This window comes from Anneissia japonica, unplaced genomic scaffold, assembly GCF_011630105.1.
Source record: "Anneissia japonica isolate Jap-2015-1 unplaced genomic scaffold, ASM1163010v1 scaffold1559_len16330_cov200, whole genome shotgun sequence".
Taxonomy (NCBI): domain Eukaryota; kingdom Metazoa; phylum Echinodermata; class Crinoidea; order Comatulida; family Comatulidae; genus Anneissia; species Anneissia japonica.
In genome coordinates, this window is record NW_022756442.1 from 1 (window position 1) to 15,634 (window position 15,634).

Sequence of the window (15,634 nt, forward strand, 5' to 3'; positions counted from 1 at the left end):
TATATACCTTCTTTGATGATCTATATATTGTACATGCAGACATACATAAATAAATATATGAATATACAGTACTTATTTGTATACAATTAAACTTATATTTACCATCTTATAATCTACTGTATATATCTAAATCTGATGTATATATAAATCTTATGTTCCGCATTTTATTTCTGATTGCTGATATTCTGATGTTATCCCCTATCCCATAATTCTCTTGGTGACCCTTTTAAAAGCATGTTGGATGTTTGGATCTTTTTCTGTTTCAGCTGCATGGCTGAAATAGTACACTTAATTGTAAATAATGCAGTGATACAATTCTGTAATTGGACTGATAATGCTTTAATTATATGCATTTATGTAATTTTATTTTTTCAGGAAGTTGCATGACAATGATATCATAAGTAGCAGGAGACGGTTTCGCGAAAAAAGTTATAATAAAGGAGTCTTGTACAAAGAAGGATAAATGAAAATATTAGCTTACTGTAAGCGTGTCAATTGTTCGTTGTGCTTCCAATAACTCTGATCTTGTTGAATCATATTTTGCCTGTATTGCTTCCCGATCTTCTCGTTCCTTTCTGAAATCCTCCACATAGACATTCACTTGCTGCTGAAGGAACTCAATCTTTGTCTTGTCTTCTTCAGATTGGTTACGCTGCAAGTCGCCCTTCAATCTTCGATTTTCTGCTTCTTTTATTTCTAACTGTTTTCTTAATTCATTATTCTCGGCTCGCAACACACTGTCCTCACTCATGGATTTGTAAACTGATTTCATGTCCATTATCTTTTGCTCTGACATTGCCACATGTTCCTTCAGAAATTTAATTTGTTGGATCATAACAGCGCGCTCTCTCTCTCTTTCTTGATCTTTCACCTCACGTTGGTCGTTGTAACGCTGCCAATTGGTGTTCATTCGCATGACTTGGTATACTTGCTCCGAGCAGCGTTCCACATCTAACTTCAGTTTCTCAATCTCTTGGTCTTTAGCTTCAAGCTCTTTATTAACATCTAATTCCACACCACTATCAAACTTCATCTACAAAAATATGGACATAAATTTATGTTAAAAATGTATCAGTCTGTTAAGACATAGGTTGATTGTCAAGGTGCTCACCTTGCAATCACAAGGTCTTGGGTTCAACTCATGCCAACACCAACATTTGTACTAACAGCTGCTGAAGTGGACAGAGTAGAGTAGCTGGCACTGGCTTAGGAAGTTACTATACAAGTTAGTCTATGCCTTGAGCACTTTCAGACTTTGGTAAACAGCGCTATATAAATCAACATTAATGGTTTAACACAATTCTACTGGCTTAACATCAGACACAAATCTTCATAATCAAGTCATTAGTTACTAGCAGTTTGATTAGAATCAAATAAAAACAAAATCACAATACAAAAAATTCATTGGAATCATTTTCGTAAAGCATTTGAAGCATACAACAATGATAATAGCATTAAAATACAATGAAGGGAAGAAATGAAAAAAGAGAAACAAACATCCAAACATGAATATTTCTGTACTCCAACATTGTACAAACAATTTGTACACATCTTATCTTTCGCTGTTTGCAATGTCGGTGAAGTTACTTATTATCGACATTGAATTCAATTTACTCACCCACCACTACTGTATATAACAGCTCTACAGTCTAAAAATAACAGCTCAGTGGAATTTCCGGGTAATTCAAAACGAATGTGGTAATTCCCTTGAACACTGAACGGTTGGCTAAACAACATATAGCTTCATTCCTATTGGCTAATCCTTATTAGTTTTACTCTAGTTAACTCAAGATTGGCTAATTTAAACTGCAATTTTTTAAACAGTCAGTCATATGAGCATAACCCTCAAGAATAAAAGTTACAATCAACAATGGTATACAGTTTATATTACTTCCTTATAATCATATAAACCATTGGACATTGTGATAAATACAATATTACATTGTTCCTTATGTACACAACATGTACAGTATGGTAATATAAAACTACAGCTGGAATTCCCGGGATGACAACAAAAGAATTGCTAATAATATACATAATACTCTTAGACCACTGTGATTGTATGAAATACAACATAAGGCCAAAATAAAATTAATTCTTGAAATTTGAAATTATTTTAGTATCATAACCTATCCTATTGTATTCAACCATTTATGTCTCCGCCTCTTCTTTGACTTTTCCTGAATTGTAAACAGTTTCAACCGAAAGTTACTGTTTAATACCGATACTGAAAGAATGACTAACGTCTGAGTATTGAGTATCACACTAGTTTTGGGAACAATTGTAATAGTGTACATCAATTTTGCCATAACTTGGAAGGAACCATCTTGCAATACTTGCTATATAAAGTATTGTTCAAACATGACCTTAATAAAGAAAATAATCCAATAAGCTAAAATTTCATTCTGGAAATAATATATCTAAAGGTCGTAACATTTGATTTTTTAATAAATATTTTACCATATTATAATCTATACAATGGAATTAACTGGTTCAAGTAAGTTGTGTCAAAGTTGAGATGCACTTTAATCTCATTAACATTTGCCAACATTTAAACAATAAACAATTGTACACATTGCACAATCATGACCTGTGGAAAACAAAATAGAATCAATTTGCGTGAAATGATACAATCGCATAATAAAACGACACTCAAGGCAGAAAGGTGATGTGAAATGTGGGTAATGACAAACAGGCATGAGGGAATTTCATAATTTTTCACTTGTCTCCAGACAAGTACCTTTCAAAAATGCACTTATCCTGAAGACAATTGTACTTGTCCCAATATTATTGCGCAATAATCATAAAAAATAATAACACAAAAGTAAGTATTTTTGCTATAGCTATATAAGTTGATTCATGCAGTGCAGTGTGTAACCATGGCCTAGTCAGTTTTTTATGTTTGATCTCTCTTTGTGCGCCGACAATTTGTTAATAAAATATGCTGCGTATTGTAAAGAGTCCGACTTTTTATAAATACTGTGAAATCATCACGCATTACTTGGTTAAGTAGCCTATTCTAAAAGTGTTTGTCCACGGACAAGTGGTCCCTAAAATCTTGTTGTCCGACCGTAAAAAACACTTTTCCCGGGTGTCGGGCAAGTGGGTTCGCTCATGCCTAACTAAGGTGCCCAGCTTTCAAATCTCATATTCTAGGTTCAATCTTGTCACATTTTTCCTTTGACTATTACAGTAATATAAACTCTTTTTAGTCTCACTTATGTGGCTGTTGTAGTGTGTATTGATTATAAAGTATCCTGTTTTAATGTTTATTTGGATGCAATTAATCTAATCTGGCTTTAGTGTTATTTTCATAGGTGCTATCTCTTTGAACTTGGGCATTGAAATATATTGGATCAAGCAGACCAAGTGTACATAGTTAAATACAAACAAGGAAGTGAGACTAAACACTAGAAAAGGGGAAAATCCGCTAAAAATACATGACAAAATATTACTGAATGCGGATTGGTGAATTTTTGTTTGAAATCACTCAAACAGCAGTAATTTATAGTATCATAGATACATAAAAAAATCACAATAAATATTTGCGTTGCCTTGGGTTAAGTACAGCAGCTAGTATCCATTGTGGTGCAAGCTAGATTAAGGAAGCTAAACAAATTCTCTGAAAAAAATATTTCATATCCTGTATGTTTTTTTCCACAAGTAACATTTCATAATACTGTAATAATCATACCTGTATATTTAGCTTAGAAATGGTGATGTAAACAGTAATCAGAGAAATAGGGAATTTGAACACAATACACCATGGAATGTTCCATTGTGAAAATTGGGGATGTCAATTGTCAATGGGGATGGTGTTGATCTTCCTCTATTATACTAAATATGAATGTTTGTAGTAATTTTAATTTTCCCTAAGATGTTTGTATTATTGTTTAAGTAGGATATTTTATTATGCTCTTGTTTTCTTGTTTGTTTGTACCATTACTTAGGGAAACCTTTGTCCTACTGTACCGTTGAGGTGGTCCTACTAAATATCTGAATGGTAAAGTCACCAATCTAAGTTTAGAATGAAAAAGTTCCAAAATGAATATTATTAACTTCTAAAAATGTACAAATTTAAAATGCATAATGATAGTTAGTTAACTCTCGAATTTTTACAGGGATTAAAATCAACTTCCCATATGTCAAAGATTTAACAAATATATGATTTAACAAATAAATAATAATGCAAAGCATTATTATATATTAAAAGCATTTCTTTGCTTAATTTTAAAAGTTAATAATTACAGTATACAAAATTAATCAAGTTTTCAAATTGTTCATTAGGAACAAAAAAGTAGTGTACTGTAGCTACAAAATGGATTAGGAATTTTGTCAAGAGAGAACTACACTACTTAAAAACGTTCCTAAAGTACCATAACATATTTTAGTCAATTACCTTTTGCATACGCCCCATAATAACTGGCAAAGTCTTATCTGGTGTGTTGTATGTACGTGTGCCACGTGATATTAGGTCTTTTCGGATTTCCTCTGCGTTTGCGGTGTAAAGGTCCTCCATGACAACTGCCTTTTATGGTAATTTGTAATGGCTTAGTACACATAAGAATGCTGCGTCAATTACCTGAAATATATATTAATATAAATTAAATGCATTATAACATTTGGAGAACCAGTTCTTTTATCAAACACAAACACATGATATCAGAAAGGGCAATACTAACAAATAATCATTTATACAAAAAACATGAAAGGTTTTCATGTGCACAAGCCTGAATATTCCAAACATGAAATTTTAGGTTCAGCAAGTACAGTATGTTTTTACCATGCGAGGCCAAAATAAATTACCATTACATTTGATTGTAGCCCTGTGGTTACCAACAAAACAATAGGTGAGTAATGGTTGGCCAATGAACCTAAAAAATATACTTTAAAAACAAAAACAAAAATTCCTACCAACCGACCACAATATCACAATGTCATCGGGTAAGAAACACTTTTTTTAGGTCAATTAGATTATAAACTATGATAGAGGATCACTCCCAATTTTAAAGGCCAACTCAGAAAGCGTAGGCTGACGCAGCCTGACCCAATTTATCGTCGGGGACAGTCTTAAGCCTTCTTGAGAAATGTTAAACATGTTTAATATTCTACGACGCGACTGCCCCCGATGCACACCATCGCGTCTGCGTTTATCTCACACAGGCCCGACGCGACAACAAATCGCGTCGGGCTGCGTCGTACAACGCTGTCTGAGTTGGCCTTAAGTCTCAGGCAGCACCATGATTTGCTCAACATGGGGACAAGCTCTCCAAAAGGGGGACCTGACAATATGCAACATAGACCAATGGGGTTGATTAGCATAGGCCTGGTGCAAGGTCTTATACACATCTAGATGTGTATAAGAGACAGCAACATGTACAGTATGGTAAGGGTGTTGCCTAAAATCTCCTGTTGAAATGTTGAAAGCGGATAAAGCCCACCTAGGAACAGACAATTTACGGATTTCAAATGCTTATTTGAGGGGCTCTGGTGGATAAGCCAGAACAACTGGGTGATTTTAATAAGCTTGTTCTCGAGACAATTTGTACATACACTATGCCCCATTGAAACAAATTTTAGGAAAAAAAATTTTCCCATTTCAGTCCAAGTTGTGGCGGCCTGCTGAGTGCTCAAGCCCCTGGACCTAGCATCGCCACTGGCCTTGAAAGAACCACTAAATAACTAATATATTAAATTACTAAAAAAAAAAAATGGCAAAAAATGTATCAATCATCAATTTATGGTATAAAATGTCTTATTTTAATCAGTATTTTATTGTCCGTATTTTGAATATATTTTGTTACTGCTAGAAAGGCCTGAGAAAACTAACAAGAATGGATATTTCACACTGGAACTCAGGTTTGGCAGGGCCCCCTCCCAATCAAACCTACCAAGACGAAAACAAATAAATGCATAATTTCTTATTATAAATGGAGTCATTCATATACAGTAGGCGTGTCAAAAGCCATGCACTCGCACAACAATGCATTGAGCCTTGCCTACTAGCTACTACTACAACTAGCCTACACAACGCACCGCCTACACATAGGGCAGGCCACACACTGGGAAAACTCGATGGAATGTGTCTAATGATGCATACCAGACACCACCAGTAAGTGACCACCACTGCCGCCTCTGGTCAGCTGCTGATCAGTCAATCCCGTACCCCGGACTGGGAGCTGAGACAGCCCTCTAGTAGGCTAGGCGCACTAAAATAGCCCTACTACAACTAGGGCTAGGCCTATCTATATAGGCCTACTACTAGGCTAGCCTAGACTTAGCCATAGATACATTCATTAACAAAAAAAAAGTACAATATTCTACTACTACTAACCTATGGAATTATGGGTAAATCTACAACAACACAAAAATGGGCACAATTTAAGAATAATAAGAGTCAGACTCATGTAGAGCAATCAGCTGACTCTTATTACTAATCCGTAGCTGCAGCAAACAGCAAGGCCTAGTGGTAAAGTATTTTAAAATGGCTTACCACTTCAATTTAAATATGAAACGTTGCATGGTTTTGTGGTTTCCTACCTCCGATCCGGATGCATTTGTGTATCGCCAATCAAAAACAGACGCCTTTCAAAGATAGATACGGTTGCTCAACCATCCGTAACACCGTTTTGGATTTTTCCACTGGTAATTTCGGTTCAAAGTTCACTCATTCATATTTTTAGAAGATGATGCCTCAAACTTTCCAAATTCCAACTTTTGTTGGGTCATGCAGCTCTTATCAGGAGGAGAGTATCAATCGTGCAATAAAGAGTGAGTACCCTAAAATTAGGGCCTGGAACCCAGGCTAACCAAAAGTTTACAACTCCAGTGTTACGTTGACGCAATCTCGCAATGACGTCATAGTAATCAGTGGCGGATTCAAGTGGGCCGAGCCGACCCTAAATTTTTCAAAATTATTTTTAAAAAATGGAAAAAAAACAAAGGAAAATTATAATAAGAATTTAGGTCTGAGAGTGCCATTTCCGGCAATCTAGAGGTGTCATAATAAGTTCTCTTTCCTCAGCCCCAAACATGCATGGTGGGGCTGAGGTGATCTACTTTCCCAATGTGCAAGTCCCTCCCTGTCCCCCCTCTAATTTGCTTTCCTGGAGCCACCACTGATAATGATAAATTAAGTAAATCACCTTTATGTTTGTGAAGTCAAAATGCTAACTAATGTTTTGTGTGCTCCCTATCTCCCTAGTCCTGTTTGATCGTAAATTAGACGGTATTATTTCCACTCACAAAATTTAGCGCAGTATTACAAAAGTGAAATTCAAAAAGAGGAGAAAAGCAAAAACCTCTTGATTGATTTTAAAAGTACTGTACATGCAAAAAAGACTAAATTAATGACTGTTTTAAGTTTATCTTATTTGTTTTTCATAGGTCGAATTTTGAATACGTTGCAACCTAATAAATAATAAATCATTATTTTTATGAATGTTAGTTTGCACGAAATATATTTTAAGCGGGTATAATTATGACTAAAAAGGATAATTTTTAAAACTTTTTATGATGAATATTTCAGTGGCAGATTCAAGGGGCCCAGCCGGCCCACCATCACTATTTTTCTTTTTTTTCGAAATTTAAAAGTGGAGAAAAATTAAAATTATATTCAAATTCAGTCTGAGAGTGCCATTTCTGACCAACTGGAGGTGCCATAATCATAAATTTTCTTACCTCACCCCCAACCATGTTGGGGCTGAGGTGGTAGTCCAGCTACACTCTCCATCTGTAAAAGTCCCTCTCTGGGCCCAGCTCTATTTCAAATTACTGGATTCGCCACTGGATATTTTGAAAATTTTGTATGGAAATAAATGTTAATTACATTGCTTAAAATCAATTAAAATGCTATATGCGCCAAAGCTTCCGGGGCTTCGCCACTGGTCCCCAAACATTGCTTGGACCCACGGCCCGAAGCCTTTGTTTTTCATCTCGTCAACCCCCCCCCACCCCTTTCAGCCACGGATCGACGCCCTTGATTATGTCACACAAATAATATATTGAAATTTCTAATATAAAATGTCATAGTTGCAGGGGCACATAGCCTAGGTCTATTACCATTTTTCCAAAATTTTAAATAAAAATTTATTCAAAAGAATGTGGTTTCACAATACAATCGGCTTAACTAGCAGCCAGTGGTCTACCGTAAAACCTCAAATTGAAGTCCAGCGGGCTTAATCTCGAGATGAAGCCCATCTCAAATTGAAGCCCCACCCCCCCCCCACTTGCAAAATTAGCCTCAAAAAGAAGCCCATGGTCTTGTTTTCAAGAGTATAGGCTTCTTTTCGAGATAGTACAGTACGTACATACACACATACATGAATTTCAGAAAACAAAATAAATTAAGTACAAGCTTGGTATACAGTAGTTTAAGTGAATAATGCCAGTTAAATACATTCCTTACATACAGATTGATGTTACAGTGGCCTTATTTATTGTTTTACAGTATCAGATTCACAAAATTTACAGCATTTATTTTGAAAAGAAGCCCCCTCTATATTTTGCAAAAGTAGGACGTACTGTAGTCTCGAAAAGAAGCCCATCGAAAGTTCGCAAAAAAAAGAAGCCTAGCCAGGGCTTCAGTTCGAGGATTTAGGGCACATAGAAAAAAATTATTAGCTAATCACTCTGTGATGAAAGTGTTGAGGGCAGGCGTTTTTTCTTTTTTTTTTTTTAATCAGAACAATAGAATATTGCTTTATTTGATTGATGAGGGAGGTACTGTTTTTATTTTGACAAGAATATTGTAAATCATATTGTATAAAAACTGGTTTAATTTTATTGGTTTTTTTTAAAGAAATTGTATTTTCCACCCCCTAAAAATTACTCGGGGTCCCCCCACAAAAAAAAATCTGTCAAATAATTAAAATTACCTTAATTTGCGAACTAGCGCCCCTCAACTGATCATCGAGCCCCTTACTTCACCTTCGCACCCCACCCCTCTCCTCAGCACCCCCATTTCAAGACTTCTAGATACCCCACCGTAGCTATAATTTGATTGGCATGCAGACAAGCAATGATGATTCATTTAATTTGCCAATTATTTGTAAATCAGACCTTAAGCATCATTCTCTCCTGTAGTTGTAGCCAGGAGGTGGCACAAGTGGAAAGGGGGGGGGGGTGTCAGAGCTATTCACGACTGTCAAAAGCACCACCCTCTTAACTCTTCAGCCACACGACTTGTTGGAACATGGAGTAAAGAAATTAAAATCTGAACAGATAGCTCGGCCCGCATTAATGCGGGCCTAGGGGTTAAAAGGTTTTAAATACGATGCGTTTCTTGGCATCGTCACGTTGCACTTCTTTATAGAATTGCATCGGCTGATGACCGCAGGGTTAAGTGAGTGCCCTGGTTTTACTCTATTAGTAACTCCCTCTAACAGTAACCCACCCTAGAAGTTAATCTATAATAACAATACAGTACTCTAATATACCATGAGGAGTCATCAAAACTATAGACAAGATGACTATCAAATGAAATTTTTGATGCTTTAACACGCTATTTTCCATTTTTACGACATGTGCCTTGACTTCATCTTGCATAGTTAATTTCAAATTTTTATCTTACTAAATTCTTTAAGCATTTTACATTTGTTACTCTTTGAAATTACAGTATTTCATTAAATTAGCAATGCATTATGCAGTTTGTCCTACGATTTAATTGTAATTTAAACTGTAAAATCACCACACCCTTTCTATTTTCATACTGGATTAATATTCATAACAGCATCTTGTGACACAGTATTATCATCATCACAAACAAGGTTCTTTTTAATGGAAAAGCACTTTTACTTTGAGAGTCCAATTGATAGTCACAATAATACACTAAGTGAATTACAAGATGATTCTCAACTCAACTGTCACTATCCACACAGAAAAGTATCAACAAAATTTAAAACAGTAACTTGAAATATCTTTAATTCAACATCAATATGAACATAAGCAATTAAATAAATCTAAATATCAATTACAGTATTACTATACCTCATAAATATTAATCTGGAAATAAATGCATTTCATTGGTCATTTTCACTTAGTACCCGATACAGTATGTTGTTTACTTCCCCTTGCTTGCATATTTATGTACACACAGGGAAAAAGTACCTAAAATAGACTACTGTATTGCCTGCCTGACAACAAGAACTGTATGCAAATATTGTAATTCTTGACCTCGATATTTTGAAGCGATATATATGACCATCTGGTATGAAAAATCAAGATGTTAAAATATAAGACCAAGACCTATCTACATTCGTTGATGGTAATAATTTTTATGAGGTATAGTGAAACAAATACAATATGGTTTTCTTTTAAGGCCAACTCAGACAGCATCGTACGACGCAACCCGACGCGATTTGTTGTCGCGTCGGGTCTGTGTGAGTTAAACGCAGACGCGATGGTGTGCGTCGGGGGCAGTCGCGTCCTAGAATATTAAACATGTTTAATATTTCTCACGACGGCTTGACTGTCCCCGACGATAAATCGGGTCGGGCTGCGTCGGCCGAGGCTCTCTGAGTTGGCCTTTAGTGTTGTAAGTTCTACTTCTCTTAGGTGTTGGATGACTGGTACTATTTCTCTCTACTTCACGTCAGGAGGTATTCCCAATTATCAAACACCTCAGGAAGTAGAGTGCAATACCTCAAACCATGTTGTATTTGTGTATATAATTTAAAATTCATAGTAAACAAAAAAAAAATTCTAGTAGCGCATATTGGTTGAAAACTTGGGATCAAATGTATCATTACTATCTAAAATGCATCCATCTTCCATGAGTATAATGGCAATCCGGGCAATATTCTTTGCATCGGAGATTCCCCTATGAGGGCGACCTTCAAACATCAGTTGATGTGCATTTAACATCTTTTTAAGGTTCATGCGAGGTAAGCGATAAAAGTTACTCATAGCTTTACAAACGTTCACCCAGCGTCGGCAATATTTTGGAAATGGAATTTGACTGAGATGACATTGCACATTCAGGAACAGATTCATATCCCATGGACTGAAAATAACAAAAGAATCAATTACATATCAATTCATATAATACTGTAAATCATAAAAATTGAATTATTTTATTTATATAATTGTATAAAAAAAAAATTGAATTTAAAAAAATAATTTTGAAGTTAATTTTGCAGTAACAAATTAATTTAAGCACACAAACTATACTGGCTAATGATAATAATAATAACACTTCAATTAAGTATTTCTGTCATTTTTTTGCTTTTTTCTTTTATGTTCAAGTAAATTTAATCTTTACATGAAGTAAACTTAAAAAATGATTTCAAATGTTAAAAAAAAAAAAAAAAAAACTCTCAATGTCTTACCCATCACAAGCTACAGCAAATGTATGGTAAGTTCCTAAGCCCTTTGACTCCATCCAGTGACAAGCTCTCTTCCAGACTTCAGGGAACTCATCTGCTTGATCAACCATACTCTAGGGAACATTAATAAAAGATAACCATAACCATCTTCACTGAGCGTACATTAAAAGAAAAAGGATGACGCATGGTTGCGTGACCGCTTGCACTTGGTTCCAGGGGCCGAGTATTCCATTTGTTTTTCCTTTTTTTTTTTTTTTGGGAGAGAATAGGCAATTAGTCAGCTTATCCAGGTAAGTGGAAGTAGACTAAACTATTGTCACTGAGTGTACATTAAATCCTGACTGCCTGCAACAACAAACATGTATTGATCTACTGTACAGGAGCAACAATGTTGATATGATAAAGAAAAATCAATACTGTATCATATACTAATTTGAGTAAGGACAAAATGATTGTGATGATTTACCATCCAGACAATTGCACAGCTCTGGGATATATATATATATCGTAGCACCATTCTTTTAAATGTCTTACCATTATTGACATATTTTGATTTCCTATTACGTCCATTAAAATATCGTAAATAAATAATTTTACAATAACACAAATCTACAAAATATTGATGAGGGCTTGTCACACTACAAAAGCCACACATTCATTATTCAAATTACGTTAGTACAGCACAGAGAAAGCAGCAACAGTGTATTCAGTATGTACTGTACAGTAGTAGATAAGTGGAACATACCACTTCAGTGAGTGCGGCTGATACAAACGTACATATGTTCACTAAATATAATGGAATAAAATATATTATAAAAGTGACCATGTTAACGGGCATGTTAATCACTAAAAGAAATCATTACTGTATGTGATGAATAGGAGAGTCTACATCCATCATAACATTTTAGCATGTATTGTATAATTCATTTTTGCCATATTCTTTACCAGTAGGCCTATCTTACCTGCTTTAACATTATAAGCAAAATTATTATTGGCTCATGTTCTTCTTTATTTAAAAGGTAATTTGACATTAACTTGCAAAGATCTTTCTAAAATTATAGTTAACATGTAGCAGTATTCAACAGTATGCTTTATATTTTGTTATACAGTACATGGCAATACTTCCAGCATTTGGCTGACTGGGCTTCACAGAATGATTATTTAAATGATACTCTTAGGCAGATCCATAGGGGGTGATAGTTGTCTATGTCCGGGACCCCCTCCTTCACCCTTAACATGTTATAGTGCTTTTAGCTGGCAAAAATGTGTACAGATGTTGGGTAAATAGTTGGAAGCTTTTATTCTTCTTTAGGGGTTGAGGTCATTTATGAGAATAATTTTCAACATTATTGTTGGATTTTAAGTTTCTCAAAAGATGGGAGTGTTACAGACAGTTCTCCAAGCAATTTAAACTTATGCTATTTACACTGGAGTTCCCTTCTTTCTGCACCCCCTCCTGAAAATATCTGGACCCGCCCCAGTACCTCACAGCCTCTCTCAAGTTTACATAAAATTACTAGCAGCAGCACAAAGCCGAATTTCATTATGATGATAATACGACAAGGACATGAGGATGATAATGACAATAGTGAACATAAACTTGATGTTAATGACTATGATAATGTTGATATAATGATGGTGATGATGAAAATGAAGATGATGATGATGATGATTTATGATGATAATATGATGATGATTTATGATGATAATATGATGATGATTTATGATGACCATGATATGTTGATGAAGATGATTTATAAGGATGATATAATGATGATGATTTATATGATGATGATGGTAATGATGATAGTGAACATGAACATGATGATTATGATGATGATTATGATATGATGATGATGAAGATGATGATGATTGTAATGATGATAGTGAACAGGACGATGTTAATGATTATGATAATGATGATGAAATAATGATGATATTAATGATTATAATTGTAATGATAATGATAATGTTGCTTCAAAAAATTTAATTAATATTCTGCTAAAAGATGGAGACAATCACTGTCCTATATCTTGAGAAATATCATAACCGTTTCTACCTGTGTTATGCTTGTAAGTTCCGTGCAGAAATTGCTTAATTTGGGATTCACAATTGGTCGGCAAAACGATTGAAATTCACCTTCCTGAAACAATGCAGAAAAACTCAAAATTTTCAATCATAAAAAAATAAAAATTGTAAACTTTGTTACATTTACTAAGTAGTTACAACAAACAAAATAATAATTTCTTTTTTTCAAAATACATGATGTTAAATATAATCGTCATTAAAATAGAAACAGTTGAAATGAAATTACACCTAGTGAAGAATTTAATAATTTAAGAACAAATAAATATTAAGGTGTTAGATGCTGGGGCAACTGAGTCTATATTTTTTAATTTCAGCTCAATTCACACCCATCATGGAAAATTATAAATTTCAACATCAATATTAGAAAGCAGCTAGCTCAAGCCATGTCTGCATGGCCGTTTGCTATCAGATAAGTAACACTGATGATCTCCAGTCGAGAATCTACACAATAAAAAAATAATCGGTTGTACCAGGATTAGAACGGACCTGAAAAAAATGCACGCATTGCTGCTTGTCTTGAAACACTTTGTCAAAAAAGTTTTAAAATGTATGTAATTGATAAAAACATGATGTTTAACTACTATTCTGCAAATGATGAATTGTATTCACACTGTTTATCCATGACTCAAAGGTCAAACAACACCTAATTTGCATAAAGATCACACTGGTGGTCTCTGTTGACACCGCTGCGATGCAAAGGTAACTCTATGGATCATTGCAGTGACTGATCCGTTATGCAGAGTTACTAACACCATTTACACGCCCACTTAACACGTATATCAACAGATAAACGCAATAATTACGGTGATCGCCTGCCGTGTAAAAAGGGTTCAGTGGTCTAAGATGGTGGTAGCCACTGTGTGTGCGCTGAACCTTGGAGATCTCTTTAAATAAAATTTTGTTTTCTTATCAAAAGCTAAGAGTTTTGCCAAAATATATTGGTGGATGTAAACAGTGTAGTAATGCGATGGTTAAATATCTTTTCTTATTTTCATCTGAAGAAGTGCACTGTGTGCACGAAAGCTAGTGTACTGTCAAATAAACTAGTCTTTAAAGTACTCAATGTTTTTCAAGTTTTATATTCTATTACATCAGACTAGAATGGCTCATTTATTTTTATTTAAATTTTTGGTGATTTCAAGGTAGCAGGTGCAATAAAAATAAAGAAAGGCTATTACTTTTTTCTGAAATTTTCATCTTTTGTGGGGCAGGTGCACTAATAGGCAAAAAATAAAATTGTAATTTTATTCGAAATCATCACTATTGGCGTGCGGTGGGTAATAATAATATATAATTATTATAATAGTTATTATAATAATAATAACTCCATGGTCAAACAGTGTATAAACTAATTTTTGCCTAAAACAAACAAGAAAAGTAACAAATAAAAATTTTAAATATGATGAAAACTTACAACTTCAAGAGTACTGGTGTTTACCAGTACAATAGGGAACTCAATTATCTCAGGGATAAAATCTATCGGCGTTGGCTCCTCACACGTTGCTTCAAAGTCTATTACAAGGAGATAGTCAACCTTTTGCATCGAAGTGAAGCCAGCCTCACCAAGGTGCTGCCGCTTATAGTAAGATTTCAATCTTGATTTTAATATATCTGATGTACCTCTAAGTACCATTAATAGAAAAAAATATCCATTTTATAATTATTATAGATTAAAAGGTGTATTGTCTCCTGAAAAATAGCAAAAGAAATATTTGAAGACAAATCTAAAATTTACTTGCTCATTTAGAAATACAGTAGCATACAAATTATCAACATGAGATAACAAATGCATCTCCTACCCACCGAGTGTTCAGCTTGGCCGATTCAAGTTGGGCTACAATTTCGCCTCGACTCATTTTGTTAATTTCACCGTTCTTGAGGGAAATTTGTTTGAATACTGGGTGACTTCTATCTATCTGTGAAAACTGAAATTTAGGAAAATTACAGATCGATGGTCCAGCTGATGTGGTTTGTAGGCCTTTGTTCAGGGAGTTGGTATTATAAAAGTGAATTATACTAAACCAAAAAGAAAATGTCTTTAGGCACTAACATAGGCCTGTTACAGGGGGTCCCAAGTAGGCCTATCCAGAGAGTCACAGGAAATTTGGACAGCAATTTTGCACTCTTGCGAGCAAGGAAAGATTACCCGCATTTGTTTGCAGATCAAGCCTGATCCATGAATCACTGGTATGCAGCTTATGCTGAATCACCATCTCTGTAGT

The 15,634-nt window shown here is 34.7% G+C and overlaps 2 protein-coding genes across 3 annotated transcripts; both read right to left on the reverse strand.

The window, feature by feature from the left end:
• Positions 1–481: 481 nt before the first annotated feature.
• LOC117124209 (TNFAIP3-interacting protein 2-like) lies at positions 482–6,636 on the reverse strand (the record flags this gene model as incomplete). 2 transcript variants are annotated; one of them, XM_033270358.1, is given in 3 exon segments in its annotated part: positions 482–1,033; positions 4,400–4,582; positions 6,494–6,636. In XM_033270358.1, coding segments are annotated over 2 exon segments (672 nt in total), but the record flags the coding sequence as incomplete, so codon positions are not given.
• Positions 6,637–9,894: 3,258 nt separating this feature from the next.
• Positions 9,895–15,337, reverse strand: LOC117124208 (3'-5' exoribonuclease 1-like; the record flags this gene model as incomplete). Its single annotated transcript, XM_033270356.1, is given in 5 exon segments — positions 9,895–11,002; positions 11,328–11,437; positions 13,384–13,467; positions 14,827–15,034; positions 15,216–15,337. Coding segments are annotated over 5 exon segments (825 nt in total), but the record flags the coding sequence as incomplete, so codon positions are not given.
• Positions 15,338–15,634: the final 297 nt, after the last annotated feature.